The sequence below is a fragment of the Fusarium odoratissimum genome (genome assembly GCF_000260195.1).
Source record: "Fusarium odoratissimum NRRL 54006 unplaced genomic scaffold supercont1.15, whole genome shotgun sequence".
In the NCBI taxonomy this organism is placed as follows: Eukaryota; Fungi; Ascomycota; class Sordariomycetes; order Hypocreales; family Nectriaceae; genus Fusarium; species Fusarium odoratissimum.
Genome location: NW_022158701.1, coordinates 245,742 through 272,234, shown reverse-complemented (window position 1 = coordinate 272,234; position 26,493 = coordinate 245,742). Strand labels below are relative to the sequence as shown.

The 26,493-nt window shown below is 49.2% G+C and overlaps 7 protein-coding genes and 2 non-coding genes across 12 annotated transcripts; 5 read left to right on the top strand and 4 right to left on the bottom strand.

Annotated features, from left to right (window-relative positions):
• The first annotated feature begins 1,061 nt into the window (after positions 1–1,061).
• FOIG_09287 (uncharacterized protein) lies at positions 1,062–3,290 on the top strand. The gene has a single exon (XM_031209517.1). It carries the CDS (start codon positions 1,807–1,809, stop codon positions 2,236–2,238), a length of 432 nt encoding a protein of 143 aa, XP_031060604.1. The 5' UTR covers positions 1,062–1,806; the 3' UTR covers positions 2,239–3,290.
• FOIG_09286 (actin-like protein) lies at positions 1,329–4,731 on the bottom strand. Of its 4 annotated transcripts, XM_031209515.1 has the most exons (4): positions 4,090–4,731; positions 3,586–4,041; positions 3,220–3,534; positions 1,329–3,169 (listed from the first exon to the last, which is right to left on the bottom strand). In XM_031209515.1, exons 1-4 carry the CDS (start codon positions 4,396–4,398, stop codon positions 3,107–3,109), a joined length of 1,143 nt encoding a protein of 380 aa, XP_031060602.1. In that variant the 5' UTR covers positions 4,399–4,731; the 3' UTR covers positions 1,329–3,106. The 4 variants fall into 4 exon arrangements, with proteins under 4 accessions (XP_031060602.1, XP_031060600.1, XP_031060603.1 ...); XM_031209513.1 differs by having other exon boundaries at positions 3,220–4,041; XM_031209516.1 differs by having other exon boundaries at positions 1,329–3,534.
• A 533-nt stretch (positions 4,732–5,264) lies between these two features.
• FOIG_09284 (uncharacterized protein) lies at positions 5,265–9,106 on the top strand. Its single transcript, XM_031209512.1, has 3 exons — positions 5,265–5,509; positions 5,560–5,733; positions 5,780–9,106. The coding sequence occupies exons 1-3, from the start codon at positions 5,362–5,364 to the stop codon at positions 7,360–7,362; spliced, it is 1,905 nt and encodes a 634-aa protein (XP_031060599.1). The 5' UTR covers positions 5,265–5,361; the 3' UTR covers positions 7,363–9,106.
• FOIG_09285 lies at positions 8,214–8,295 on the bottom strand. Its single transcript has one exon. It is a non-coding gene; the product is annotated as a tRNA-Gly (tRNA).
• A 1,872-nt stretch (positions 9,107–10,978) lies between the features above and the next one.
• On the top strand, positions 10,979–16,318 carry FOIG_09283 (uncharacterized protein). The gene has a single exon (XM_031209511.1). The coding sequence runs from the start codon at positions 13,846–13,848 to the stop codon at positions 14,758–14,760; it is 915 nt and encodes a 304-aa protein (XP_031060598.1). The 5' UTR covers positions 10,979–13,845; the 3' UTR covers positions 14,761–16,318.
• Positions 16,319–18,761: 2,443 nt separating this feature from the next.
• Positions 18,762–19,982, bottom strand: FOIG_09282 (uncharacterized protein). Its single transcript, XM_031209510.1, has one exon. It carries the CDS (start codon positions 19,195–19,197, stop codon positions 18,838–18,840), a length of 360 nt encoding a protein of 119 aa, XP_031060597.1. The 5' UTR covers positions 19,198–19,982; the 3' UTR covers positions 18,762–18,837.
• Positions 19,983–22,140: 2,158 nt separating this feature from the next.
• On the bottom strand, positions 22,141–22,638 carry FOIG_09281 (uncharacterized protein). Its single transcript, XM_031209509.1, has one exon. The coding sequence runs from the start codon at positions 22,503–22,505 to the stop codon at positions 22,152–22,154; it is 354 nt and encodes a 117-aa protein (XP_031060596.1). The 5' UTR covers positions 22,506–22,638; the 3' UTR covers positions 22,141–22,151.
• Positions 22,328–26,011, top strand: FOIG_09280 (uncharacterized protein). Its single transcript, XM_031209508.1, has one exon. The coding sequence runs from the start codon at positions 23,635–23,637 to the stop codon at positions 25,285–25,287; it is 1,653 nt and encodes a 550-aa protein (XP_031060595.1). The 5' UTR covers positions 22,328–23,634; the 3' UTR covers positions 25,288–26,011.
• A 280-nt stretch (positions 26,012–26,291) lies between these two features.
• Positions 26,292–26,386, top strand: FOIG_09279. The gene has a single exon. It is a non-coding gene; the product is annotated as a tRNA-Ile (tRNA).
• Positions 26,387–26,493: the final 107 nt, after the last annotated feature.

Below are 26,493 nucleotides of genomic sequence, written 5' to 3'. Positions count from 1 at the left end.
GTGCCATTGTGGGACTGAGACAAGCTGTCTTTCTCTTAACAGGTCTTATAACACCGAGGAGAAGCCTTGAAAGAATGATGACTGCCTCTTCGAATGCCAGCTGTCGTTGTAGAGCATCGTCGCGAGGTCCAATAGTGGGGTGAAACTCTCTTTCTCGAAAATCTCCAGAGGCGTTGACAAACTGGCACATGACCGACTACAGTGCCTCTAGTGCCACTTCGGAACGACAGCAACATGCCACATCAAGATCACGGCCATGTTTATATTGAAAGATGGTATGGCATGAAGTGAACATAGACGCTCTATACTCACGAAACACTTCGAAATTGGACAATGTATAAGCGATGTTTTCGGAATACTCGGAAAGTCGGAAAGTTCGGTGTTGATGAAGTGCTCTCTTGCTCGTCCTGTCTATTTTTACATACAGAATAGTCTATTCAGATGGAGCATATCCGTTTTGGAACAAGATCTGGGGAAGAGACGTGGGCCAAGCAGGGCTTGGATCTGATAACATGGGGAGCTTCGAGATCTCAGTCAGAGCATAGCACAGGTTGGTAAGACGATAGGATATCAACGTTTCTATCTCGTAAAAGACGGGAATTGGGTCTCGAAAACGAGAAAGACCATTGTTCAGTCAAGATTTGAGGGACACAACCTAGATCTAAGGCGGGAGTGGCCGTTGCTAGCCTGTTGTCTCTAAAGATCTTGGGTGCAGATGTGGTAACTTTCCTTGGGTGTTTGTACATCAGACTGAGGTCATGTTTGTGTTTCTGAAGTGGAGAGCTGTTACAGCCAACTGCTCTATAGACTCCAAACTCACGATGCATGGCTTGGAGTCTATTGATCGCCCTGATCGACTTGTCTCAGAGTCTCAAGGTCTCACCACCAAAAGGCCCCATTCAATTACAGAGTCCCATTGACAACGTGTTCTGTTACACTTCCCCTCATGACGACGACATCACAAGGCAAAATTGCAAGGAATTATCTGGTCTGGGTCTGGGTTGTCATGTCCAATATCCAAAGCACGTCGTCGTCTTCCAAGATGACGCTAATGCAAAGACGTCCTAGTCGTGGATCCTTACATCCCTGCATTGACCAATAGCTTGGGGGTAGTGCATTTCTATGGGGTAATTTTTACATACTAAAAACTCTAGACAATCCAGGAACACAATTTGGTAAAAATCTGGGGGGACCGCGTGACAGCGCCATTTCTCTGGGCAAGGAACAGCTTTGGATCACACGCACAGTGGTTGCCGTTAACTGCAAAGCGTAATTGACCAAGAATGTCAGGAGACGAGAAGAAGCTCTGACTTTTTTGCCTTCAAGTTCCTAGACTGGCGGAGTATTAGCTCGTTGGGTCATCAAGTCTCCTGTTTGGCGGCTATGGGTTGAGGGAGTGGCGGGTATTGACATGACGATCTAAAATGCGGGGAGAAGCGAAGGAACAAGAGAGAAAAGAAGGAAGAAAAAAATCTAAAGATGGGTCCATTTGTGGGGTGAGCTCAAAAGTATCAGGAATTGCGTTGTTGTGCTGTGTTTGTTTGGCTTGGCTTGGCTGAAGGTAGGTCACCTTGTCCAAGGCAAGGTTGTGCTGTGGCCCCCTTGAATAAGCTTGAGTCGTGGTATAACTACCCAAGCTCTTCCCATCGTGACAACCTCTCTCTCTCTTCCCAAGCTCTACTTACTCTTGACGATCCAATCTACAACTTGACATTGAATCAATTATATCCTCTTCTCATCCTCAACACTGAGAAATCATCACAACGTACAACCCACCTCACTTACACAACCACAACCAGAACCACAATGCCCAGCTACATCCTCACTGAGCCCTCTCCCTCCACAAACGTCTTCGTACGTTCGGGCCGCGGCGGCTACGGCAACATCTCTCGTGCCTCAAAAGACACAACATCCTCCTCAACCCGCACCGTCGTGACCCCCAGCACAACCCCAAAAACCACAACTACTACTACCCCCTCACGCCGCTTCTTCAGCGGCATCGGCGGAGCTGGCAACGTCCACCGCGCAAGCGAGCAACCCTCTGTGTCTCTTGACGACGAGTACGACCGCATTGCCGCCCGTGACCAAATGGCAGCTGGACATGTCGGCATTGGCGGCGCCGGCAATGTGTTCCATCGCAAGGATAGCGATGCCGGCTCTGATGCTAGCGACAGCAGCTCTATGAGCTCCAAGACGAAGCTGTGGGCTCGTGTTAGCAGCACTTTCAGCCGGGACTGAACAACAAAACATAGGAAAAGAACGATTGAGGGTGTTTGTACGAAAAGATATGAATTAGCGACTGGCGTTGATGGGATTTGATATTTGGACGAAAATATGGCGGGGACCTCAGAGCAAATGGGTTGACGATATACCCCGGATGTACGGTTGGCACTGACAATTGAGAGGGGCGATATGAAACTGCCCTTCTACTCTTGCTTTGCCTGTATGATGCTTGTTTCTGGTGAAGATTTATATACCCCCGAGCGCAGCTCTTTTCTATTATAGAAGCATTATTACTTATTACTCATTTACTCCTTACCCCTGTGACTTGTATGTATGTCCTCAGGGTGCAAGACTTCACTTCTGTCGTTAAATCAGGGTGCGAAAATAAAATGGTCTAAAGGCTTGTTAAGATATACTAAACTTACCTAAGTCTTTTCATAACTTAGACCAGAAGTCCTAAATTTTCTTGCCTCCCCTTATATATCTCATGATGCTCAGAGACAGAGACTCTTTGGTTGAGAGAACGACTTCACAAAGCTAAGCACAATCTCAACACATCAGGGTATCATTAGGCTTCCTCTATCTGGCAAAGGTTGTCTACAACTGCACTGGTGTCTCCACACACACCAAACAGCACTAAATCTTCCATTCCATGCAAGGCTTCTGCATCGCTCTATCAACAACAGCAGCGCGTCAAAGGGGGTTGGTTTGGGTTGTGAGGGCTTGCGATCACAAAGGTCAAGGTCATCTCGATCATAAAGGTCCAGACGGCGGAAAAATCAGTGTCGATGAGCTCAGGCATGTTCATGTCCGATTATTTCGTCGTTATGGCTGCATCACAAAGATGCGAAGTCAAAGGGTGACACGCATATGTACGTCGTTCTTACGTGAACTTGGTATGGATAATGTCGGGGTTCTCGTGCCAGTCATCAATGCTCACCCACATCTGTCACACATTAGTATAGTAATGAAAGGTATCACGATAAAATCACTGACCTTTCGGAAAGTACTCAATCCAGCAAGAATACTGCCTCCAATCCAGGTAGAGTACTTTCTCTCTGGTGGCGCAAAAATCTTGATCCTCATGTCCTTGACTGCCAGCTTTTGCAGCTCTGTCAAAAGACGGTCACCGAAGCCCTTTGTCAATGTGCTGCCTCCAGAAAGCACGATGTTGCTGTAGAGAGATTTTCGTAGGTCGAGATCTGTTCGGTTGATGGCATCAACGACAATCTGGTGTACACCAGGATATTCGAGGCCGATAATCTCAGGGTCAAAGAGGATCTCGGGTGCTCTAAAGCGTTCCGCGCCAATCTTCAATATGTTAGCTTGTCCAAACATTGAGCAGAGAACAAAGAGTCTCACCTTGAGCTTGAAGCCGTCTGGAAGCACGTATTCGGCAAACTTGCTCTCATTGGGCTTCACACCGACCCAATCCCTCTCCTCTTTCCGTGGATCATGAGCAACATAAGAGACGCTCTCCTTGATTAACCTCACGACTTCCTTCTCAGCACTCGTGTGAAAGACATATCCACTCTTCCGTAGCAACGTCTGCATGTACTCAGTCACATCTCGACCTGCCACGTCAATTCGGCGAATACTGCTGGGCATGGCGAAACCCTCGTAAACAGGTACAGCATGAGAAACACCGTCACCAGAGTCGAGAACAATACCGGTTGTTCGGCCACTGGCGTATAGCGATAGCACGGCTTGGATGGATGTGTGGAGTGCGGGGACGTTGAATGTCTCGAAGAGGATCTGGGCGGCCGTGTCGCGATTGCTTCGGGGGTTCAAAGGAGGTTCCGTCAACAAAACGGGATGCTGTAAGATGTCAGTATAATTGCACAGCTAGGCACTTGAGCAACAAACCTCTTCGCTGAGAGTCTTCAATCCTTCACCGTAAACATACTCCCAGATCCTCTCCATATCGTCCCAGTCGGTGACAATACCATGCTCGAGGGGATACCGAATTTTGAGCAGCCCTCTCAATTCCGTGGAGGCCTTTTGTCCTATGAATACCTCGCCCTCGAGGGCACCCGCGAGAACTCTCAGATGCTTCGGTCGACCAACCCACGACGGAAAGTAACATTTTGGTAGATCATCGCCTGCAAAACCAGCTCGAATAGTGCCAGATCCGTTGTCGAGGACTATAGGCGCATTATGTAAAGAGTCTGCCATGTTGTGTCGGTTTTAGAGTTTCTCCCTGAGCTTGTATGTTGTCGCTATGATATATCGTTCCCGGCTTCTTTGTTGTTACCATATAGGTCCCTTCTGAGCTCCCCAATGTTGGTCCTTCTGAGCTCACAGCGAGTAATAGCCTCGAGGCTTCGCGTATTAACTAACAGACAAAGAATCCCACAGTGCGTCTGCAGCTCGTCGTATCCATAAAGTGTCTTTCAAAAAAGTCCTGAGTGTTGGTTGGTATTGTCTATTTGTTTGTTGTACCCCTGCCAATCAATCAAGGCCAATGCCTCGCCCACTAGTAATCTGCCAGCTTCAGGAGGCGCCCCGTGGCAGTACTCGAGTCACGTGAGCCCGAGGGATCCCTTGAACGCCTCAGGCAGCAGCACTTTAAGTGCTTCGCGTGAAGGCGCGTCTCGTCAACCGTGGACCGCGTCTTTGACGTGAACTCATATTACCTAGGCAACTTGAACTTGGGAAGAGCTTTCGGCGATACTGCAAAGCCCATTTGCAACGTTCAATTCGACCTCTCTTTTGCCGCTGATGATTATTACGAGTTCTATCTTACCCTGCTAATCCTCCCGATTAATCCTCTCCGCCCTCGTCCCGTCACCATCTCGCATGGTCCCAGAATTGCTTCATCTTAGCCGCCCACATGGTCAAGGCCAATGCTAATGCAGCAGCTGCTGCTGCTTCTGGACCTGGCGTCTACAGCGCAGTATACAGTGGCGTAAGTCTCTTCAGTTGCTGCGACCTCTTTTATGTGACTCTATTGGTGCATTCTTCTGAACAGCTTCGTTTGAAGACGGAGTGTCATGAGCAGCAGATGTCTCTGATGGAGCTCGCCCCTGATACTACCATCCCCCACTAGTGCTATCAACCCAATGCCTTTACTAATCAGTTCTCCTTCAGATACCTGTATACGAATTCCAGTTTGGTGGTGACCTCAAAGAACATGTGATGCGAAGGAGACATGATAACTGGATCAATGCGACACATATTCTGAAGGCTGCTGGGTTCGACAAGCCAGCTCGAACCAGAATTCTCGAACGAGATGTGCAAAAAGACGTTCACGAGAAAATCCAAGGTGGCTATGGAAAATACCAAGGTTCGCCAACTCCTCAAATACGCCGTTTATCATCTAACACCATTGCACAGGCACTTGGATACCACTCGAGAGCGGACAAGCATTAGCAGAGCGGCACAGCGTATTCGATCGATTGCGACCCATCTTTGAATATGTCGCTGGTGCGGAGAGCCCACCTCCTGCTCCCAGGCATGCTAGTAAACCCAAGGGACCAAAGTCTAAGCCTCCGCTACCGAAATGGAACAGTATGTTGAGTGTGATATCAGATAGGATACAGCTGACGGTTATCAGATCCGCCTCCAGCTCCTGCTCCTGCGCCCGTAATTCACGATGATCCCGATACGGTAATGGGTGACGAAGATACACCAGATAACCTCACAGTGGCATCAGCATCGTACATGGCCGAAGACGAACGTTTCGAGATGCCCCAAGTGCCAGGCACAGGACGGAAACGCAGAAGAGACGACAGCAACCTGCAAGACCTTACCGAGCAACAACATGCGCTATATGGCGACGAACTTCTCGACTACTTCCTCCTCAGTAAAACAGACCAACCAGCAGTGAAGCCTGATCCACCCGCCAACTTTCAACCTAACTGGCCGATCGATGCGGAGGATCATACGGCGCTTCACTGGGCGTCCGCAATGGGAGACGTTGATGTTGTCAAACAACTCAAGCGATTTAACGCATCGTCCACTGTCAGAAACATACGCGGCGAGACACCGTTCATGCACTCAGTAAACTTTACGAACTGTTACGAGAAGCAGAGCTTTCCCGTCGTGATGAAAGAGCTATTCGAAACATTCGATGCTCGTGACAATATGGGCTGTACAGTGATACATCATGCGGCTGTTATGAAGAACGGCAGAGTATTCAACTCATCATGCTCACGATACTACTTGGACAACATTCTCAACAAACTTCAGGAGGGCCTAGAACCAAGCGCATTTCAAAGATTGCTGGATGTTCAAGATAACGACGGAAATACAGCATTACACCTTGCAGCGCAGCGGAACGCTAGGAAGTGCATAAGAGCACTATTAGGACGCAATGCTTCATCGGATCTTACGAATAACGACGGAGTCAGGGCAGAGGATCTTATTATGGATTTGAACGCGACGAAGAAAGAACGTGGACCTCAACGATCGTCGTCTCCTTTTGCCCCTGAATCCCAACGACATGCTTCTTTCAAGGATGCACTGCTCGAGAAGGCGAATCGGCAACCCCCGGTGGCTTTCCAGTCCGCGGCAGCAAACACTGTCCAGTCACGGATCACACCCCTGATTATGGAGAAATTCCAGGATCTAGCTAAGAGCTACGAAGAGGAATGGCGGGAGAAGGATGTAGCAGAGGCAGAGGCGAAGCGAATCTTGGCCAACACCCAGGCAGATCTGAATGCTCTCCGGCAAAACATAACAGATGCTGAGGGGCAGCTCGAGTCAGAAGAAGCGGCGTCCAAAAACAACCAAGAAGCCAACCTAGCCAAGCATCAGGTGCTGTCACTCATCACACACCAAAACCGCTTACATGTTCAGCGGTCAGTGGACAGTGAACTCAGCCGCATCAATGGCGATGGAGGCGTGCAGGAAGAGTCATACGAAGAGAGGCTGAGTCTCGCCCGCCAACTAAGCACATTGCTTGCTGAGCAACGGACAGCTGAGACGGATTATGTCGAGGCGCTGAGCATGGTGGGCACGGGCGAGAAGATTGAAAAGTATAGGAAACTTCTCAAGAGGTGTCTCGATCCGAAGGAGGGCGAGAGCCTGGACACGAATCTCGACAGCCTGATCGAGATGATGGAGGAAGAGCGGGACGAGGATGGTATGGTTGGCGCTATGGAGCCCGAACCAATGGAGCTGTCAGGTGGCATCTAGGGAACATCACTGGGCTCTCCGTTGCGGATCTAGCCCCTTTATTCTCTTTCTCTTTTGCTTTGACGAAAGTACTTATATATATCCTTATTGGTTAGGGGCGCGCAAAGTTACGGGGTTGGTTAATCCTCTGCTAGTCTTGGGAGGATTTAGCAGAAGCAGACTTTCTACGAAGGAATGGGCGATGGGTGTATGCAATTTTGCACGATAGACCTGAGCGCAAGCGAGGTGATAGTTGCCTATGAAATATACTTGCTCTTGAACTCAGAACTAGCTTTTTCCGAGGAAGTCGGTCAGTGACACTTGAGAACCAACCACCAGGTCAACGGTCAGAGTTAGTCAACCAAACTAAGATGCACTGCCGGAGACGGCTTGACGCCAAGGCATTCGATAGAGGGGAAATTCCAAGTTATCGGAACCGAGGCACTCACTAACTTCCAAGTTGTGAAGATAGCGCCGAGGCTTGTCAGCCAGCCTCATGCTTCTGTGCCTTACCGATTTGCTCAACTTGACCATAGTACACCAACAAGAGGGGCTCCAGCACCGATAATGCGGCTGATATTGATTTCCAGGAGCGGTGGTCCGTGAGTTATATTCTCAAAGAGGCTTGGTCATGCGCAAGCCATCTTCTTCGTTCCACCTGAGAGAAATATGTTATGGGACAAAAGTTCCTCGAATCAGATGGTTCGAATGATGTGTAAGGGGACCACCTATGATGAGAAGATAATTTCGGGGCAGTCAGAAGACCGGTATCTTCCAGTTCTTGCACATAACAAGTTTCCCAGAGACCAGCAAAAAGGACTTGCATGCCACACAGCAAAAGAATTGATCACTCGTCAGAATGACCGTTGTAATGCGTAATCTGGGAATCGAACCCAGGGCTCCCCGACGCTGCACGAATGGCAACGGAGAATTTTACCACTAAACCAATTACGCTGTGGTGTTCGATGTCTGGTGTAACGTTGTTGAGCCTCATATCCCGCTCATGCAGATCTCGGCCATAGTCGCTGTACTTACTTCTTGTTCTCCGGTACAAGGATCTTGAGATTTATTTGCTTTTCCTTAGACAAGAGATTCGGCTACTGTAGCTGACCGCATGAGTCTAAATCATGTGAGTTCATCAATTCATGTGAAGTCGATACATAACCTAAGTGGGTACAATTCAGCCAAGGTTGAGTTTTTCCGAAGTAAGCATAATTAACGGCCATGAGGATCGGGCGTTGCGGAGTCAATGATGAAGCTCAATATCTGGGTTTTAGTGGTATGGGATATCAAGAGGTTGGTTAGATCCGCGCTTAGGCCAAGCGGTGAGATGTAATGGCTGGTTCATGGTTGGACATCCCAGGTGGAGCGAATGTCATTGTTCATCGCGAACCATAGCTTGTGGCGATGATGATTGGGATGTTGCTTGACGCGCCCGAATTATCTGAAACTGGACACGAACGCGAGTAATTGACCTGTGAGAGTGGCAAGAGTCGTCGCGTATCTTGCGCAATCAACGAGGCCGAGCAATCCGTTGCTGTCGAATTGCGCCGAGTTTGTTCTCCGTGAGTGTTTTTTGTTGTGCTGCGCCAGTCAGACTTGTGTAAGTCATTTCCTTGTCAGCAAGACCCACGTCGAAACACGAGGCTGGAGGCAACAATTTGCCAACTCTCAAAAAGGCAATTCGAGCGATGGCGATGGATGACTCGAAGCCAAGAAGTGGAATAAGACAGGTATTATACCCTGTGCGCATAAAGCATTGGTTCGAAGAAAAAAAAGCCCTAGACAAGGTATATATCTTTGATGCTTGATATGATTTGAGGGAGCTTTCCGTGTCCGTAGGAGGTTCTCCGCCAGTATTTGTTTGTTTTACAGGGTTGGCGAGGATTGACTGGAGTTGAATGTGACATTGACAAGGATATTGACCAAGGTGGCGGGGACTGGGCTCGTAAGGCTGAACAGGGTGCTATTTTTGAACACTGACCAAGAGTGGTTAGGAGTTCTTGTTAGTCCCAGAGCCAGGCCAGGACGAAATGGAGGAGTTTTGATCCCCGTGTCAGAATGTCGGCGTGGATCCACGGAGGAAAGGATTCCGCCTGATCTAAGTTGCAGGGCGGCCGATATTTCTGCTAGAGGTACTTGCCGAGACCAGGGTTGTATGAGAGGAAGACTAGCTGTTACACTTTGCGAAAATTGACGTTATGTTGAGATGCGATGCGGCGTATGTTGCATCCACCACCAATAAGACAGCCACAACCATACTGTGAGAGCACAAGACAGCCACCCACATGGAGAGAAAGCATGGGACTCGCATTGCATCCTTGTCTTGTCATCATCAAATCGCAGGCGATAATCATCGTATCAAGAACGTTAGAAATCTCAGTTACCTCCCCGGACAGCCCAATGGAGACGCTACTGATGCGTATCTGAAGATCGTTGCTTGATGTGCACTATGGCCAAGCAAGCATGATGATGTAGGAACGGATCCCATCACGGCTGAAAACCCATTCGGAGTAGGATTGCATGCACCTCTTTGAATGAACGGGGCTGTCGGAACGCGCGGGGTTGTCTTATTGATGTTTGTAAAGACGGGGTTCACCCTCGTATTTTCACTGGCCTCAAAGTGAACCTTTTTTTATTCGGCCTGAGCTTTGGTAGCGAAAGGGATTGCGTTGCATGCGGCGCAGCCGCATCTCTTGCAATGCGAAGAGACGCCCTAATGTGGCTTCTAGAAGGTAGTAGGATATCGGTTTACCCTGGGGTGGGTTCATGCCGCAGTCACGACTGACTCGGCAGGAAGTTTATGAATCCGAGTTTCTGCGGAGGGTAAAGGGAGTTGAATAAAAATTATAGTTAGCGATTTACCCGCGACTTTCGTTGATGGCAACTGGCAGTTCACTGCCTTGGGCCTTGACAGAAGCCTAGACCCCATCGTATTGAGTCCAGCTGGGCAAGGTTACCGCCGTCGCAGATCCTTGGTCTGTGATTGGCTACCGAAACGCTGGAGAAGGTCTAAAGCGCCAGCAGGGGAAATGAGAGACATTGGCTTGGCCGAGACTGATGAATTGTTGTCGACAATATTATATTGACGGTCAACCTGAACCATGCGTCTGTGTGGCTTGTTTGATATCATGAACTAGCACGCGATGGCCCGTTCGGTATTGGAAATAATCAAACATGGTTCGAACTGCTTCGACTGAATGTTAGAACCTAGCCGAGTTAAGAGAGGGTATTCGGAGACGGACACAGCCAACCGTCGCGTTGCAATGCAATGCAATGTGACGCTTGGCAATAATGCGCGGCGATATCATAATTGCGAATCCTTGTCATGATAGTACGGATGCATCATGCATCATGCATCATGCAATACATTGACGAACCGAGTCACGTCCTTGGTTGAGTTTTTCGATAAAGCAAGATCTAAGCGGCAACCTTTAACTTGGGATGTGGGATGTTGGATGTGAGCGTCTCCTTCCTTCCGTGGCTGGGTGTGAACGTCAAGTTTCAGGCGCCCCTTGCAAGCCCGGCGCCAAACAAGGGAAGGCGGCCCCATTCCTTCCAAGCTTGTATCCAATCACGTGTCGTAATTCCATCGTTTCAGCTGAGTCTGTTCTTTCCAGTGTCACAATCGAGACTACACTGGACGATCCCCAAGACCAAAGCATCCACCACAGGGCAACGATATCGGGAGGACGGGGATTTCCATCGATGGATGCATTGACCAAAACTCAACCTTCTAGTTCGGAAGCAAGCACTTCCAGCTGCAATGACATGCTGTCCCGCGTCGTGCCGTGTCATGTACAGCGGCAGGCATCGATCTCCGCGTGGCATAGGTGGTATACAGCCACGCGACACGTCTTTTGATGCATCAAATCGGGCAGAAATGCTCATTAATCATCACCATTCAGCACAGGCATGCTTGAACTAAGAAACCCATCAAATTAACAGATTCCACAATACGAGCCCCCTTCAGCCTACAAAGCAACCCCCGAAATGACGCAGAACCCATGATGAGGCGCTTCACCAGTCAAAAGGAATTCGAGTTGCATAGACTCTTCCAGCCCAACAAAAGTTCATGGCAACCATCGTGGTTAGCTCCACATGCAATATCACTTACACCTTTCCTACCGAATGCAGAGGCAATCGAATAATGACAATAGCCCCGCCATTGATGCTCTTATGATGACTTCCACTGGGCTTGGCTGCTGGAGTGTCGATTACAGTACGCGGAGGCGGGCTTGCTTGTCTCTCCTCGGGGAGAGACCAGTTCAGTTTCGTCAGGCGCCCTACTATGCAGTGGACAGGGAAAGCAAAAGAATTCATAATAACCTTTTATGACCGCAACCGTTACTGCTACTCTACGGATATCGCTTGTTCGAGGTTGCATTGGAAGCGCCTCATGCAGGGACATAGTCGGCGCCATTACACCAGTATTGAAAAAATGAACCACACCGCTCAGCCTGACAACCCAGATTCGCAAGGCTTCTTGAGAAGCCCTATCGCGATATGGATACTTCCGTCGATCTCGTGCGCCAATACGTGTCGGACCAAGCCAATTGTCGCCGCCTTAGATCGTTCGAAAACGGTTCGATAGATGCAGTAGGGATTCCTTCTCTACAGAGGCTTGAGACTTGCCCGATTCCCATGTCACTAACATAGCCTTGTCTTGCCCAAAAGGCCAAAGGCTCGACATCGTCCGATCTAGCTCGACCAATAGCCGCTTAGACACACCCCTGGCCTGGAACAAGCTCGCGACAAGGGTCTGTCTCTAGCCCATGGCGTTGCTACAAGTAGGGCTCACCTCAGCTGAAATGCTCAATTTAGCCCATCTTCTGGCGTCACTCCCTCGCCAAACTGGTCAGATTTGGGTTTGGTCAGTAAACTAATCTGCAGGGCTTGGGCCCTGGGGGCTCGAAGCAGATTGCAGTGCGATCGTGGGGCATCATGGCCCAGGGACGCCCGGCTTGGCCAAAAGCGACTTTTGTGCCTCTGACGCCTTCGTTGGAAATCTCGGGCTGAAAACAGGGATGCCAATCGTGTGCAGACTGCAGGAAACGACTCTTACAACACGCCCTCGGGGTCCGGTACGACCTATCAACCAATTTGCTCCGACTTTATTCGACGACCCCATGGCCAGCTGTTGATGGTTGGAGACTTTTTGGAGCACGCGGTTCATCGAGTTTCCTTGATCAACTTTGATTGAGACGGTCCAGCCCGGCTCAGCTTGCGATGACATTGCAATCTCACGCTTGCTTCTAGGATCTCATTCCCTGCCCCCGATTAATGTTTCATCATGAAAACCCCAGTCCTTTCTGACTTACACATGAGATCATGCCAAAAATGTCGCAAGGAGCGATCGACAAAAGGCTCGTCCCACTGGCAGCTCTTGTCGAAGTCTTCAGTGACAACTTCCTAGAACTCGGGCAACCTTGGCCAGAGCCACACTTATTTGGTCATTTTCAAATCCTTCCAACGCCTCCAGAAATCAATACTCCACTTGTCAAAGCCACCCCTACAAGTCAAACGTCGTACCCACGTCCCGGGACCGAAGCCACAGCTAGTCTTGATTAGTAGCCCCTCTGAAAGAGGCTGTCTGAAGCATTTCTTTCCGCTCCTTTACAAAGAGAATCCATGTTCATTTTCTCCATATTCCTAGCCCAGACCCTCGAAGAGCAGGGTGTGGTCGAAGAGGGGTGTCGTACTATCCTTCGAAATTGGACCCAAAGTTCATCAAGTGATGCTCTTGGCTTGGCTTGCTACATTGACCTTACTCGAGAGTTTCCATCAGTTCATGAACAACCATCATATAAGACTCAGTACCCCCAGCTACGTAACCTTACACAAATAACCGGTATTGCTTTTGCACTTTGATCTTTTGACTCCTCTTATATGCATCTCATATGACAGGCTTCACACCACGCCCTATCTACTTAATCACAACTCGAGCATCACTTTGGTGACCCAAAGACGACCAATAGGCCATCTACCATATTCGCATTGCTGGGAAATAATCCGACGGCGATCCCCTGGTATACGTCGGCATAATCGGCTCCAGCATTTACTGAGCGTTGAGATTTGCGACGGAAGTTATTTCGTGATCGAGTCATCAACCAGATAATCTATCTGATACAAGCCACTACCAAAGTCTGGAGACACACAAGGCTTACTCAGTCGCCGCTTTTCTCCAAACGAACATAACTCGTTTTTCTCTTTCTGACCAAGCGCCCTTAAACGCGGGTGTTTGAAGCATAGCCTTGGATCAACCGGATTCAAGACCACCAACAACCCTGTCTATTCAGCCCAGCCCAGCCTTCTTGTCTACAGAGTCGACTCCGCCCAACCAACCCAGACGAGGATTGTCAACGCAACGGGCAAGCATACCCCCAGAAAGTCACCGTCTGACCGCAGAAAGTAGAGTGACCTTTGGCCCCGCCAAGTGACCGACGGCGCCAAAATTAAGTTTCCGCGAATATATCAATCAATCACTGACATAAACTACGCACCATGCCCGTAACTAATCGAGGTGTAACACAACTTACACCTGACACCACCACCTCAACGTCAACTCACAGCAACTACTTGAACAAGTCGTCTTCCTCCTTTCAAACTCTTCAAGCTGGCCTCGCAATCTTTGCTGTTGCTGTCATCGCACGCTTTTGCGTTTTGCGACTCTACCTATGGTTGCGACAGATGCGCGGCTTGGATCAGCAAACCCTACCCATCTCATCGTTGTCGCATACTCGACGGCTTCAGTCGCAACCCTTTTGGGCTATGAATGAGAAGACTATGACGCCGCCTGCTAACCAGGAGGACATGGCCCCTGAGCATATGTTGCATGCCAAGCAAACAGACAAGAAACTGGTCATCGACCCCAACTGGCAGAGTACAGACAATCTCATGTCCAGACATGTCATGTCGCGACCACCTCCTGCACCACCTCTGACGCCGCCTGAGCTGAGCACAGCCGTCTTCACTTTTGATGACCGCCCACGACCAGGCGAAGATAGTTTTATTCGTCAGCCTAACCCGGATTACATGTCGTCGACAGCCAACACTGTTCTGCCTGACAACTCAGCATCAACATCGGTCACCCGCCGGCGCTCTTACAATAAGACTCTTCCTATCGGAGTGCCCGTGCCTCAGTCATCCCAAGGGATGTCGGATGCTGCCGATCTGACTTTTTCGCCCAGTTCCTACCCACCTGCAAGCCCGTTGCTTCCACCGGCCCCACCCAACGCAGGAACCGTGGAGATCGGCGTCCAGGGCGAGATTATTGGTATTCTCGACTCCGAAGGCGCCGGATGGACGAGACATACGCGTGTCTATGGCGGCGGAGTCTGCCTTGCATGTGCGGCCTCCGGTGGCAATCACGGGGGCGGTTTCTACGGAGCAACAGTCCGGCCTGAGGAGATGCGATGACGGGTTGACAGTTTCGTAACGACCATGTGTACTACTTTCAGTTGACTTTCCCGACCAAACGTGATTGGCACTTTTGGTCTGGCATAGGGGCCCATGTGTAACGACCGTTTACGACTTATGTTAGAGGTGGACGTGGTGCAACAACTGCGCTTCTGGGCAAAATTTCCTTTTCTCATGTCTTACTTGAATGACCCACGGCCTGCGCCGCTGTTTTGAAGCGACGCATTGTCTCACTTGGTTTCGGTTTTGGATTTGGGTTGGATTTTTGTTTTGCACTGCTCAGTATAATATACCCCTTAAGGTACTCATCTACTTTATTGGTTATTAGGCTAAGGGCGCATGGAACTGAAGATGTATTTCATAAAGTTTTTTATGTCGAGGTTTAGATCTTGGCTCATGATGATATAATGACCTGTTTTCTCTCAACATTATCTTATTCTTGCCTTCTCTGCCAGACATAGGCATCGTAGCATGATCACTGAATCATTCTCATCATCTACGCATGCAAAGCCCCACATTGATCTTGTACCGCAAGCCACTCGCGAATGCCTTCAACAAAGCTCCATAATCGATGGAGACTTTGACTCGGACTGCTCGGGTCGCCATTCGAACACGTCTTCAAGTCCTTGTAAAAGTAAGCAGCCTCGAGGGCATATCACGGGATTTGTACCATGAAGCTCTCGTCAGCCTTACAGAGGAGTCTGCCAAAGTCCATACCTTGCAAGTGCTTATCGTAGGACTAAGCCTCGGACGTATCCCAGAGAAGATACCCGATGCCCGAATGGATCACCAAATGCAGAAACAACCTAGAAGATCACCAAAGACTAAAAGCGGTTGCAAAGCCTCGTGCGGGAGGGGAACACTCGCGCGTCATGCAGCCTATGCAGGTCTAGGACCGAAGATCAAACCAACGACTTATACACCTTTCACCGAATTCAGGTGATTTACCCGCCCGCCCCTAAGCTTACATTGCGCCGATGCTCGGCGATGTGTGCCGAGTTCTCTTGGCCTATGATACTCCGGTACGGTAAGCTCTTGAAGGAATAGATGGGGTCTTCGTTCTGCTTAGGATAAGATAGTATAAAGGCGGCTGGGAAGAACTTAGAGATCTCACGTCAGATGAGAGGAAATTACCTCGAAGGTCGTGTGCCGTGAGCGGGTGATCACGGGGAATGAGGACATGTGCTCATGAGAGGAGGGGGTTTGTAGGGCTGATATTGAGGGATTGAGTTGACACAGTGAGAGCTAGGTACGGGATACGACCAAGCTGAATCGAAGTCCTAGTCTACGGGGTCAGTTGTCAGAAACAAGAATAGACTACTTACCCCCTTGCTGATGGCTTTTGTGGGGAGAGATACGCTTGGTCTAGGATAGAAAGATTTATAACAAAGCCCGGCTGTGGGACTTTTGTAACATGTCCGCATGACGTGTTTCGTGCATCTGCATATGTTGTAGGACCTGGGATATTGAAACACTTTTTTGATATGGTCGCAGATTTGGCCTGGCTTTGTAAGTGGACGACTGGGATGGTCGAAAGATGATGCCCCTTTTGGATGCTTCTAGCGCGTATGCTTTAGGTATTTGCAGATTCGAAGGGGCAAGTGTCATTGGGGAATGTCGCGGGAGGTTGAGCATGGAGGTGGTGTCACTGACAGCTTGCAGCTTGTATACATTACATAGGGCCGCTTTGTGTTCCTTTCCCTGTTTTGTGAGAGGACCTTATTGGTTCAGAGGTACTTGAGTTTGTGTATCTGTTTAGTGTGGGTTGTAGTGCATCTTTTTGAGGTTCTGCAGAATGCATTTCTCTCCGGCGACCAACGCTCGGTCCGAGTTGACACGGAGTTTATGATATGACTTGATTAGTACCTTGATAGCAAGCCACGTGGTGATGAGCAGGGACAGCGAATCGGGAACTCAGCATCCTGTTCCTAGTGTAGTTCATACCAAGTCATTCGTAGATTTGTCGTCATCGTTGAAGAGTGTGCTGCTAGGTGAGGGGGGGTTACTTGTTTATCATCCAGTTCAAGATGGAACTTGATATCGTCAAGGTCGATCTCGCCAAGGTTCTAGCCATGCTTGGCGGCCTAGGGCTGAACTGGGGGTAGCTATCTAAGAGCAAGCGAGCCAGTATGAGGTGACTAGACAAGGTCATTACATTCTAGTAAGTACAGATACAAACTATATGTCGAAGGGAACTTTAGCCATCACGTGGTTCTCATTCTGTGGTAATCCTTAGAATAACAAGGTCCTTCTCCGTCTATTATGCCAGTTTAATGCTGGCTATTATCCCACATTGAAATTGTGCTAGATGGTACATATACGCTTTACGTTACTTTGCTCTCTTGGATCAATTACCTCTCTACAAGATATATTTCTGACCCGAATAACATGAGTGTATTGAACTTGTCTCTTCAAACTCAACAACACAACAGTTAGACTCGTGGATAGCCAAGGATGAGTATGTTGGCCTTCATGGGTAGCCCCTTGCTCAATTATCCCACTCATCAACTGAGGCTCTCGTTAATATTTATGCGTCCTTCCTTATAAATTCGGAATGTAGTCACTGGGATTCCAGTCTGGAGTCGTCGTGCAGTGTTGATGTTCTCAGATTCACATATAGCAAAACCCGTCTCAACATTTCCTTTTACAGTTCTCCCCGAGTTATCCGTTCGGATAGTACTCCATTGCTTTAACAATTGGTGTTGTTGGTATATCCTGAGACTCTCCATGGTCTTTCTCGAGACGTTGTTGGAAGTCGTTGGAACCGCCGAGACCCAAATCCACAACGCTCCGGAACATACTTTGCAGAATATCGAACGAAAATCCGGGGATTTGGTGGCGATTTGAGACCGTGGTTTACTGATTCCGCTTCACAGAATGTATAGTTAGGCTCACAATAGATATAGGGTACATGCTGAGTCTCGGTGACTTCAATTGCCAACCTGAGCTGGGTTCTTATTCACCCAAGGCACAACTCCTACAAACGCACAGCCCAATTTCCACTTAATTACTTTTCTTTTGTAAGTTCTAGCCTCGTATGAACTACATATCACAATGTTGTTTTTCAGCTTCCAGTATTACATATCAGGTCGTTGGGTTTGTGCGTCACAGGGTTACTTGCAGAGTCTATCACAATCTAAGGAGGACAATCACATCTATTGTTCTTTTGTCCAAGCGGTGGTAGTGATAACAGCAAATTACCGGACGACTCTATATCGAGATCCTGACTCGCGCCATGTGGGTGAGGTGATAGTCGAAGCTCATCAACACCCCGTCCACACAGGCCATAGCCATGTATAAGTTCACGACAACACAGAATAACAGTCATGACCTTCCCGGGACTCAGAATTGTCCAACACAATTATTCGCTTTCATTTGGTCATGTCTTCTTCAAGTGGTCTCGATAGCCTCTCAACCTTCCAGGAACCCAGCCTCGGTAAGCCCAGTCGAAACTCATCTCATTCACATCTGAAGACATACCCAACGATCTGGTACAAACTTTACCGAACTGCCGCTATCCGTTTTCTTAGATTGAAGTGTCAGTCTACGAAAGTTTTACTAGTGACAGCGTGTCAAACCGATCTGCCGAGTGAGGCTCCGTGTCAATTTATACAGAGTTTACTAGGGACATGGAACTTGAATATGTCTGGGCGCAGTTACGACAGGACTACTGCAAGTCGCAGGCATAAGAACAATGCGAAGCAGCTAATGCCACAGAGTCGAAAGAGAATTGGTAATTTGAACTCAATGAGACTTTTCAACAAAAGTTTACGTTGAAGTCGTGACACATCTCAGACTCAGAGCCCTTCTGATGCAGGGTAGGTTGATTGACTAGGGATGTGCCGCAACTGACCTTGTAAGAGATCAGAGAGACGATGGAGCAATTTCACCAACTCAATGACCAAAAGCATAATTGACCTAACCCTTGTAATTAAAGATTATCTTCTAATTATGAAAATAATTGGGTTGATTCAATAGCTTCCACGCTATCGATTCAACTACTCGGGCATAACCGCGACGGCGGCTGCAAGGTCTCAGACAAGCAGATCACAACAAGCAAAAGCTCTAGACCTTCGGTTACACGCACTTTACGCTAAATACTAAATACGGTATGTAAACGGTGCAGAAGCCCCTTTTGTAAGCGCCGTGAGCATTACATGATGGCTGCATATCTGCATGCGGTTGCACATTGTGATGTTGTGCGTCTTGCGTCTCTTGGTGGTGATTTATTGGTGCTGAGCCGTTGGCAAGCGCGTAAAAGGGCGGTTGGGAGGTTATGATATTGGTTGTTAGACGCGACCTGCAAGAAATACCGACTGTATGCTTGATAAAGCTGTACTGTATGAAGAGGGAGGTCTGCACGTAAGCGCGAGGATGAGGGATGCATATGCGGCAATAAATGAATGGTTCGTGATGTGGGTTGGGAGACGAAAACATTATAATTGAAGCCAGTGTTGGTTGCGCTCAGGCGCCACTATGCATACTAGATACATAGTAAGAGCACGGTATTTGTCAAAAATATGCAGAGAACCAAGAGAGCCGACGGTGGCCTATAGCTCGAGGCTGCATGTTTAACCAACCGTTTATACCACTGAAACACACAGAACCAACACAACTTTCCATGTCGGTGCCAGTGAAGAATGACGGTTGGGTTTCGGTATCTCCCCGTGTAGAATAAGGGAGATCAAGACATGTCTATGCCTCTGGTAAACCCCAGCCAGGCTCAAGACATGGAGCGGGTAAATAACCTAGTTCATTTTTGGGTTATGTTGTCTTGTTCGTGATCGCGTCTTGCAAGCTGTCTCCAATTTGCAAAGCCCCTGCATAGAATGAGACGAACACGACCACGTATCGCATTAGGGTTCAAGTTAACCTACACTGACACAAACCCAAAAAGTTTCTTTGTGTGTTTGTGCGTGTGTGTACGGTTGCATGTACCTGCGTTTGGACAGGCTGCAGGCAGTACCCTCGCTTGTCCCATCGACTTATTTGGTGGCTACGGTGCCATAGTGTTTCGTTTCTCAATGGCTCAAGACAAGGGTTCAGTCCATGGTGCATCAAAGCTCATTCCAAAACCTGGGCCATGTCTCTCAAGCTGCAGCTCGACCAGAATGAAGAAACAATGGGGAAAGCTACTGAGCTATTCATACCAAAAACAAAAAATTGCATCCGTTGAAGATGCAGATACTTATTTAGTAGCAAATAAACAAAAAAAAAAAAAACCATCACCTCGGTTCGTCTGAGAAATAGGCAGCGCGTCACCTTTTCACGGCACGTGTCGCGTTGAGCCAGGGTCTTCTTAGTGCTGGGCCTAGCATCGAACTTAGCCCCCAAAGTGGACAGGGTAAGGTAGGGCAGGACGATGGATCGAAATGGGAAATGGACAAGGAGTTCTGCGGTGATGAAACATCTCGAGACGTGGGGAAAATACGAATCGAGTTGGACGCCGACAAGGGGCCTCGGGCGATGCTGACCACGATGGGCATAAACCTGCCGAACTGATAGCCCAAACAAGGAGAACGGATGTGCTACAGCACTGATACTCATGTTTATGGTTTTTCAAGCAAGACGGGATGGTCCGTTCCCCAAGATTCAGGTATAGGTGGCCGTGTGCTGTGCTGTTGGTGTTGTGTGGATAAATTGAGCAGCAGCAGTCGGTGCTAAGGCAGAGCTAACGGTCACTCCGATAGAACGACTGCCTGCGAATTACGGACTCTGGGCAAGCTGAGGCAGGCGTCAAAGAATAACAAGACCCTGCTATAAGCAAAGTGACGATAATAAATAACAGCCGCCCTGTTGGATGAGTCCGGCCATGACGACAAAAGCAAGTAGACATGCTTTGCAGGGACGAAGCCCACTGCGGGCGATCCGTGACAGGGTTTGAATTTGACATTGATATTGACACTGACAGCAAAGAGATTCCCAGCGCGCCAGGTATTTCCCTGTCGCTCACCGGGATTCTTAATTGCGACTGGCAGTCAGTCTGGCACTCGTTCTTGGCTATTTGGCGATTGTGTTCCTCGGGACTCGGTTCATTCCTCAAGGTGCTGAATATATCAACCTGTGGCTGCTGTCATCTCCAGTGTCTCGCTTCCCATAATGTTTCGTTTATGGAGTTAAGAAGCGACGCTCAGGCCTTTCTGTGTGCGTGCGTGTCGGTATGCTACCATGACAATTCACGAATCCTTCATCAACGTGTCGTGATCTCTTTGATCTTGCCAGCCAGATATAGCAACAATCAAACCAACAAAGAGGCACAGCTTCAAAGCGACTGGCCCTCGAAAAGAATGGATGGATGCCGATCAGGCCGTTACAAAAAGCGGCAAGGATCCATTCTCCCATCACATCCGATGCTTCAATCCCCTGAAAGGCCTCGTATGATTGGCGGCATCAGACGCCAAAACGCCGTCTTGAGACTGTGCCCCCTGTCGTCTACCCCTTGGAGGCTGCCTCATGTCGGTCGCGGCGCCCGCAGCCTCCTCTGATTGGAGATGATGAGCCTTCGAGGACCCTTGTCACTTGCATGTAAGCTCCAGGGGGGCGTCTTTGTGGATGAGCTGTCCAGTCCATACCCACCAGAAGGAGGTCCTTCTAAGGTCCTTACTGGATTGTCACGCGCTATCTCGTCAGAGACTACTGCGCGACCAAGTTAGTATCTTCAGGTGTTATTTCGAGCCACGATTGGCCACCACCGGAAGGTGGGAGGTTTTGCCTGCTGTGGAAGCTTTCCTTTTTGGCATTTTAAATGAGCTGCTCCGTTTAGCTATTCGTATTCTAAAAAATCTTTTTTTTGTGTGCATACGTACCCTAACTTCTTCCCTGCGGTGAAGCGAATGTTTGATGGGGTCAACTTCGTCATCAATATATCTTTTTTTGTGAGTCAGTGCCCGAAACCAAATACATGGATTAAACTCAGCCGAGCGTGCGAGCATCAGAAGAAATCCATGTTCCCCAGGCATAAATGAGGTGATCGATCTCGCACTGTGTTCAGACACTGTTGATACCGGCCATGCCCCCTTGCCTGGCTTGTTAGTGAGCAACTGGGCTCTCAGTAGCGCGTTGGCCGCTAAGTGAACGTGCCTTAGCCCTGTAGCTTTCATTCCATCCATCCAACAGCATCGTTTAGACTGCTGCCCAGCGTTTCTACCGTCGTGTTGACTCTGAAGATGGAGGGAGGGAAATGATGGAATAGGGAATATCCAAAATTGGCCCAAGGGGCTGGCACGTATTCTCACTGGCCAATATAGCCTCTAATCTGCGTGTGATGCACTGTATGCTTTCTGTCCATTCACAGTCTTTGAAACGAACATCGCTCAAGGCGGTGGGAAGGTTCGCCTGCCCACCTGGGGAGTACAGTAGGCCCCTAATGATCTACTGTATCGTGGCAGGCTTCATCGGGTCATCGCACAGTGAGCGTACAGTATCGCCTCCGTTCCTTCCTTCCCCCAGCACGCCCAAGCACACCCGCCCGCCAAGCAAAGGGCTTCTGTGGTCTCCACACTTCCCACTCTTGCTCGTTCTCCATTTGACACTCGCGCCTTCTCGTCTTCTCGCTCATCCTCTCCATCTCCACTCCTTCCTTCCTTCCTCTCCTCTAGTATCCGTATTAGACTTAAACTCCACCACTTACTTCCTTTTTTCCTCCTTCCTTCCTCTCCTCTCCGCCTACTATTTTGCGCCCTTCCTTCATTTCCATCTCTCTCCTCTTTCCCTCCTCCCTCTTTCCCGCGTCGCTTCGGCTGCATCGCAATTCCTCAAAGCAAGCTTTACGCTTCCGCGTTTGCGAGACAAGTCAACTCCATTCCCACTCAATTTGCCGCACGCATTCGCTCTCGCCCATCCGTCCGTTTGCCCGCTTTGCACACCACAAAGAGAAAAGAAAACCACAACGACAAGACGGAAATTTGTAGGAACAAGACCAAATTCTGAGGCTCTGGAAGGCGCATCTATCTACTGGTGATTGATACCTGAAAACTCCAATTTTAATCTGTGTATTATTCTTTCGTCAATTATTTGCCTTATCGCCTATTCCGCCTTCGGTATTCGGATACATCATCGTCACCACCACAGCTTAATCTCGACACACCGTCATCGAAATCAGACTGCGAACAGAATTTCCACTCACAGAATAATCGAAAGCATCAAAACATTTTATCAAAACTCCACAAGAGGAGGTTTCGATAGAAGATAATACCTGGACCATTCACATCTGGTTAGGCATCGTTTTGAGGACGTTGTCTGCTGAAACTGTCTTGGAAAGACAACAACCAGCTGGTGCTCGCGTTTCAGGTCGTGTGTTAATCACCCGACTCACCGCTTGAGCGTGAATAAACTTCAAACCGACCACGTTCCCAGGCGCTTTTGTTACCTGATCACGGTCTGAGCAAGTACTCAACCCCGTTGAAGCTTGCTTCCCTCGATCCTTTTCAACGACTCTTCGCTGAGGGATCTACCGCTCGACATTTCGATATCCTTTCATCGATCGCGTATTCGCGTCGCCCTTTCCTTCATCAATTTTCACTTGTTTACTCTATCGACTATTCTGGATTTAATCTTTGACCCTCTCTCAACTTTGTTCTGTTCGATCACCCGGCTTCTTGGATTTGCCTCTTTTGGCTTCTCGCGACGCTTCCTCGGCATACGTTTTGCATCGACAATTCATCGGAATCCACCATTTGTCGATTTTATCGATATACCCACATCGCTTAATTTGGTCGCCTTGATTTATACAAACGCTACTTTCTAATCCGACCGGCTACTTTCTTGAACGCAAGAACTAGTCGAACCACATTCTCTGTCTATTTTTCTTATCTCTCGAATCTTTAGATCTACGAATCCCGCTTTGAGCCAAGGACGCAGGCGGTCTCGCTCAAAATGTCTTCCAACGGTTTCGCTAACGGCCTCTCCATGCCCACTGGCGGCCTTGCTGCCCGTCGCGGTGGCCAAAACCCCAAGCCTCTCTCGGTTGAACTCATCAACCAGACAAAGGATCAGGACCCTGGTGCTCCCACCCCTCGCACCAGTCGTTCACACCTCCTTGCTGGCCTCAGAACGGCCCCCAAGTCCGCTACTGCTGCTTCCTTCGGCCCTCAATCTCCCACGACCGCCGGTCCCACGCAGCAGTATGCCCGGAACTCCATGGCTGGAAATGCCTATGGCATGGGCCAGGACAACGCCTACAACGCCCCCAAGACGGCCTATCCCCAATACGGTGCTCAGAACAACTACAACTCAATGGTAGGCCAGCAGTACACTGTTGAACAGGTTCTGGCGCCCCCTGAGCTTGCCATGGATGAGCAGAACCATGACGATCCTGGCCTGTATGCCCAGCTTCTTGCTACCAACATGTACTTGGCTCAGCAGCAGCAGCGCCTTCAGCAGCAGCTTAGGAATGTCCAGGCAGCTGCTCAGCAATTTCAACAGCTGAACCTTAACAACTCTCAGTTCACACAACAGCAGATTGCTCTGTACGAGCAGCAGCAGCAGCTCCAGAACCTGCAACTTAACGTCCAGGCTGCTTTCACCCAGCAGGCTCAACAGCAACAAGCCCAGCAGCAAGTTCAGCAGCAGCAGCAGCAGATATACTACAATCCTATGACTGGTCAGTATTTTGTTGGAGACCCTCAGCCTTCTGTTCAGGTCACCTCGCCCTACAACGAGCAGCCCTCGACCCCCGGCTTTGGAGGCTTCCACCACCAGCAGAACACGCCTTCGGTGCAGGTTTCTCCTCCTGTTGAGTCTCAGCCTTTCTCGTTCCGCAGCAACTCGCCTCCCAAGCGCTACGAGTCCCCCACCGAGGTTGCCCCTCTTCCTCCCCCCTCTGCTAATGCTTTCCGCCGTGGACACAAGAAGGCCTCATCTTTGGCTCCCGTCAACAGTGCTCTAGCTGCTTCTTTGTCTTCTGACGCCCCTAAGTCTGCTGGACCTAAGACTTCCACTTTCCCAATCACCCCCCTGACTGGTGGATACGGACCTGGTCAGGCCCGTGCTGGAGAGCATCCTATCCGTCAGCCCCGTGGACCTCCTTCCCTGGACGAGCTCAAGGCCAAGCCCACTGCTAAGCACGAGGGAAGCAAGAACTTCTCTGCTCGCACTCGTCGTTCCGCTGTGCACAACCTTGTTCGTGCCGGCCTTGAACGCCGCAAGGGAACTGGTAGTTCTTGCGGAAGCATGAGCCCCGTTTCCGAGACTGCCGAGGAGTCTTCGACACCTATTACCGATAACGAGTCCGATTCCGGCCGCAGTGGATCTGGTAGCTTAGCTGGTGATATGGAGTGTCCTAGCTCGCGCACTTCTGCTAGTGGTAGCTGGGGAGCTATTGGCTCTGATCGTCCCAGCTCGCGACAGAAGGCTCGCAAGAGTGTGGACAGTGTGGACAGTGTTGCCTCAAACACGGAGAGCGAGAACAGCTCTTTTGCTAATGTGTTCAAGAACGGCGCTCTGCGAGCCGCCAAGGCACAAGACTCGGCTGATGGCCAGCGCAAGGCACCTAGACTGGTGCTCACCAAGAGCACTCCCACTGCTTAAAAGGTGACGCTTCGGCCTGAACCCTTATCCACTGTCACGATTTACGCGCCCGGACTTTTTCTTTCTGTTCACACGACTGCTTGGACTGGCGGACTGCATTTTGATGGTTGTCGTTTAGTCTTTTCTGATCACGCTGGGAGTCCTGTTACCATCTGTATGGTGGATGAAACACGTTTTCCTTATCTATTTCCGCGAATTTTACCATTACAGAAGTTTTATAATTCACTTCACAGTCTCTCCTTCAGACTTTTCTTCTTCTTCGTCACGACATTGGGGGGATCGCCCGGGGATAATCTTGTCTCAGCCTAGATGGACGAATGGGTTATTTGGGGGGTTTGATGAGGAATCTTTATACCAATGAGGATGAGAAACCATCACCGGGGAACAAAGTCTGGACTGGCGGCCTCTGTGAGGCAATCAGCCAGCCCCTGATGTGATTTACGGCCGGCGTTCCTACGGGGACAATGTTTCGGCAAATTTGACATTTGCTTTCTTGCATTCGTTAAGGTACCACATGTTGTCTTTCTCTGCTGGTCATGGTCCAGGTCCCAGAAGACTTGGTTCTTCTCATGTCAAGGCGTACATAGGCAATCAGGAGACCTGGTATGCTATCATGGACCGATATGTGAACTGGCATGGGGAAAGGCATATTCATAGATTAGTTTTACAATGGCACAATCACAATTTGAAGGCCACTTGATATTTGTTTGTTCATACAATGACGTGTCTTTGTGAAGATGAATTTGTCATGATATAGTAACCATATGCATGGTACACAAATAATTGGTGTTTTGTACGGAGATGTACATGAGTCTAAGGAAGCCTGGTCTAAACTCCTCACATTTAGCCTAAGCATTTGTCAGACTCTCCATAAGTTTAGGAAGCTATTATGATGAGTAGTCGTGATTTCATCTCTACTTTCTCTCTTCTTTCTCCCTTTGTTCTCGGTTGGTTGGTTCAAGTTGCCCAATCCGACTTCGATCTTCAACAATAACATCTGGACGGCTTCCGTAGCTCAGTTGGTTAGAGCGTCGTACTAATACTTCAATCCGAGTGTTCGGTAATGCGAAGGTCTCAGGTTCAAGCCCTGGCGGGAGCAATCCCAACAGCCCTCCAGATTCCTTTTTGCTGTTTCCGGTGATAATGTGATGATGTCTTTTAGGGCTGTGTTGTGATATCGTGAGTTTGCGTTGTGGTGTTGAGGTT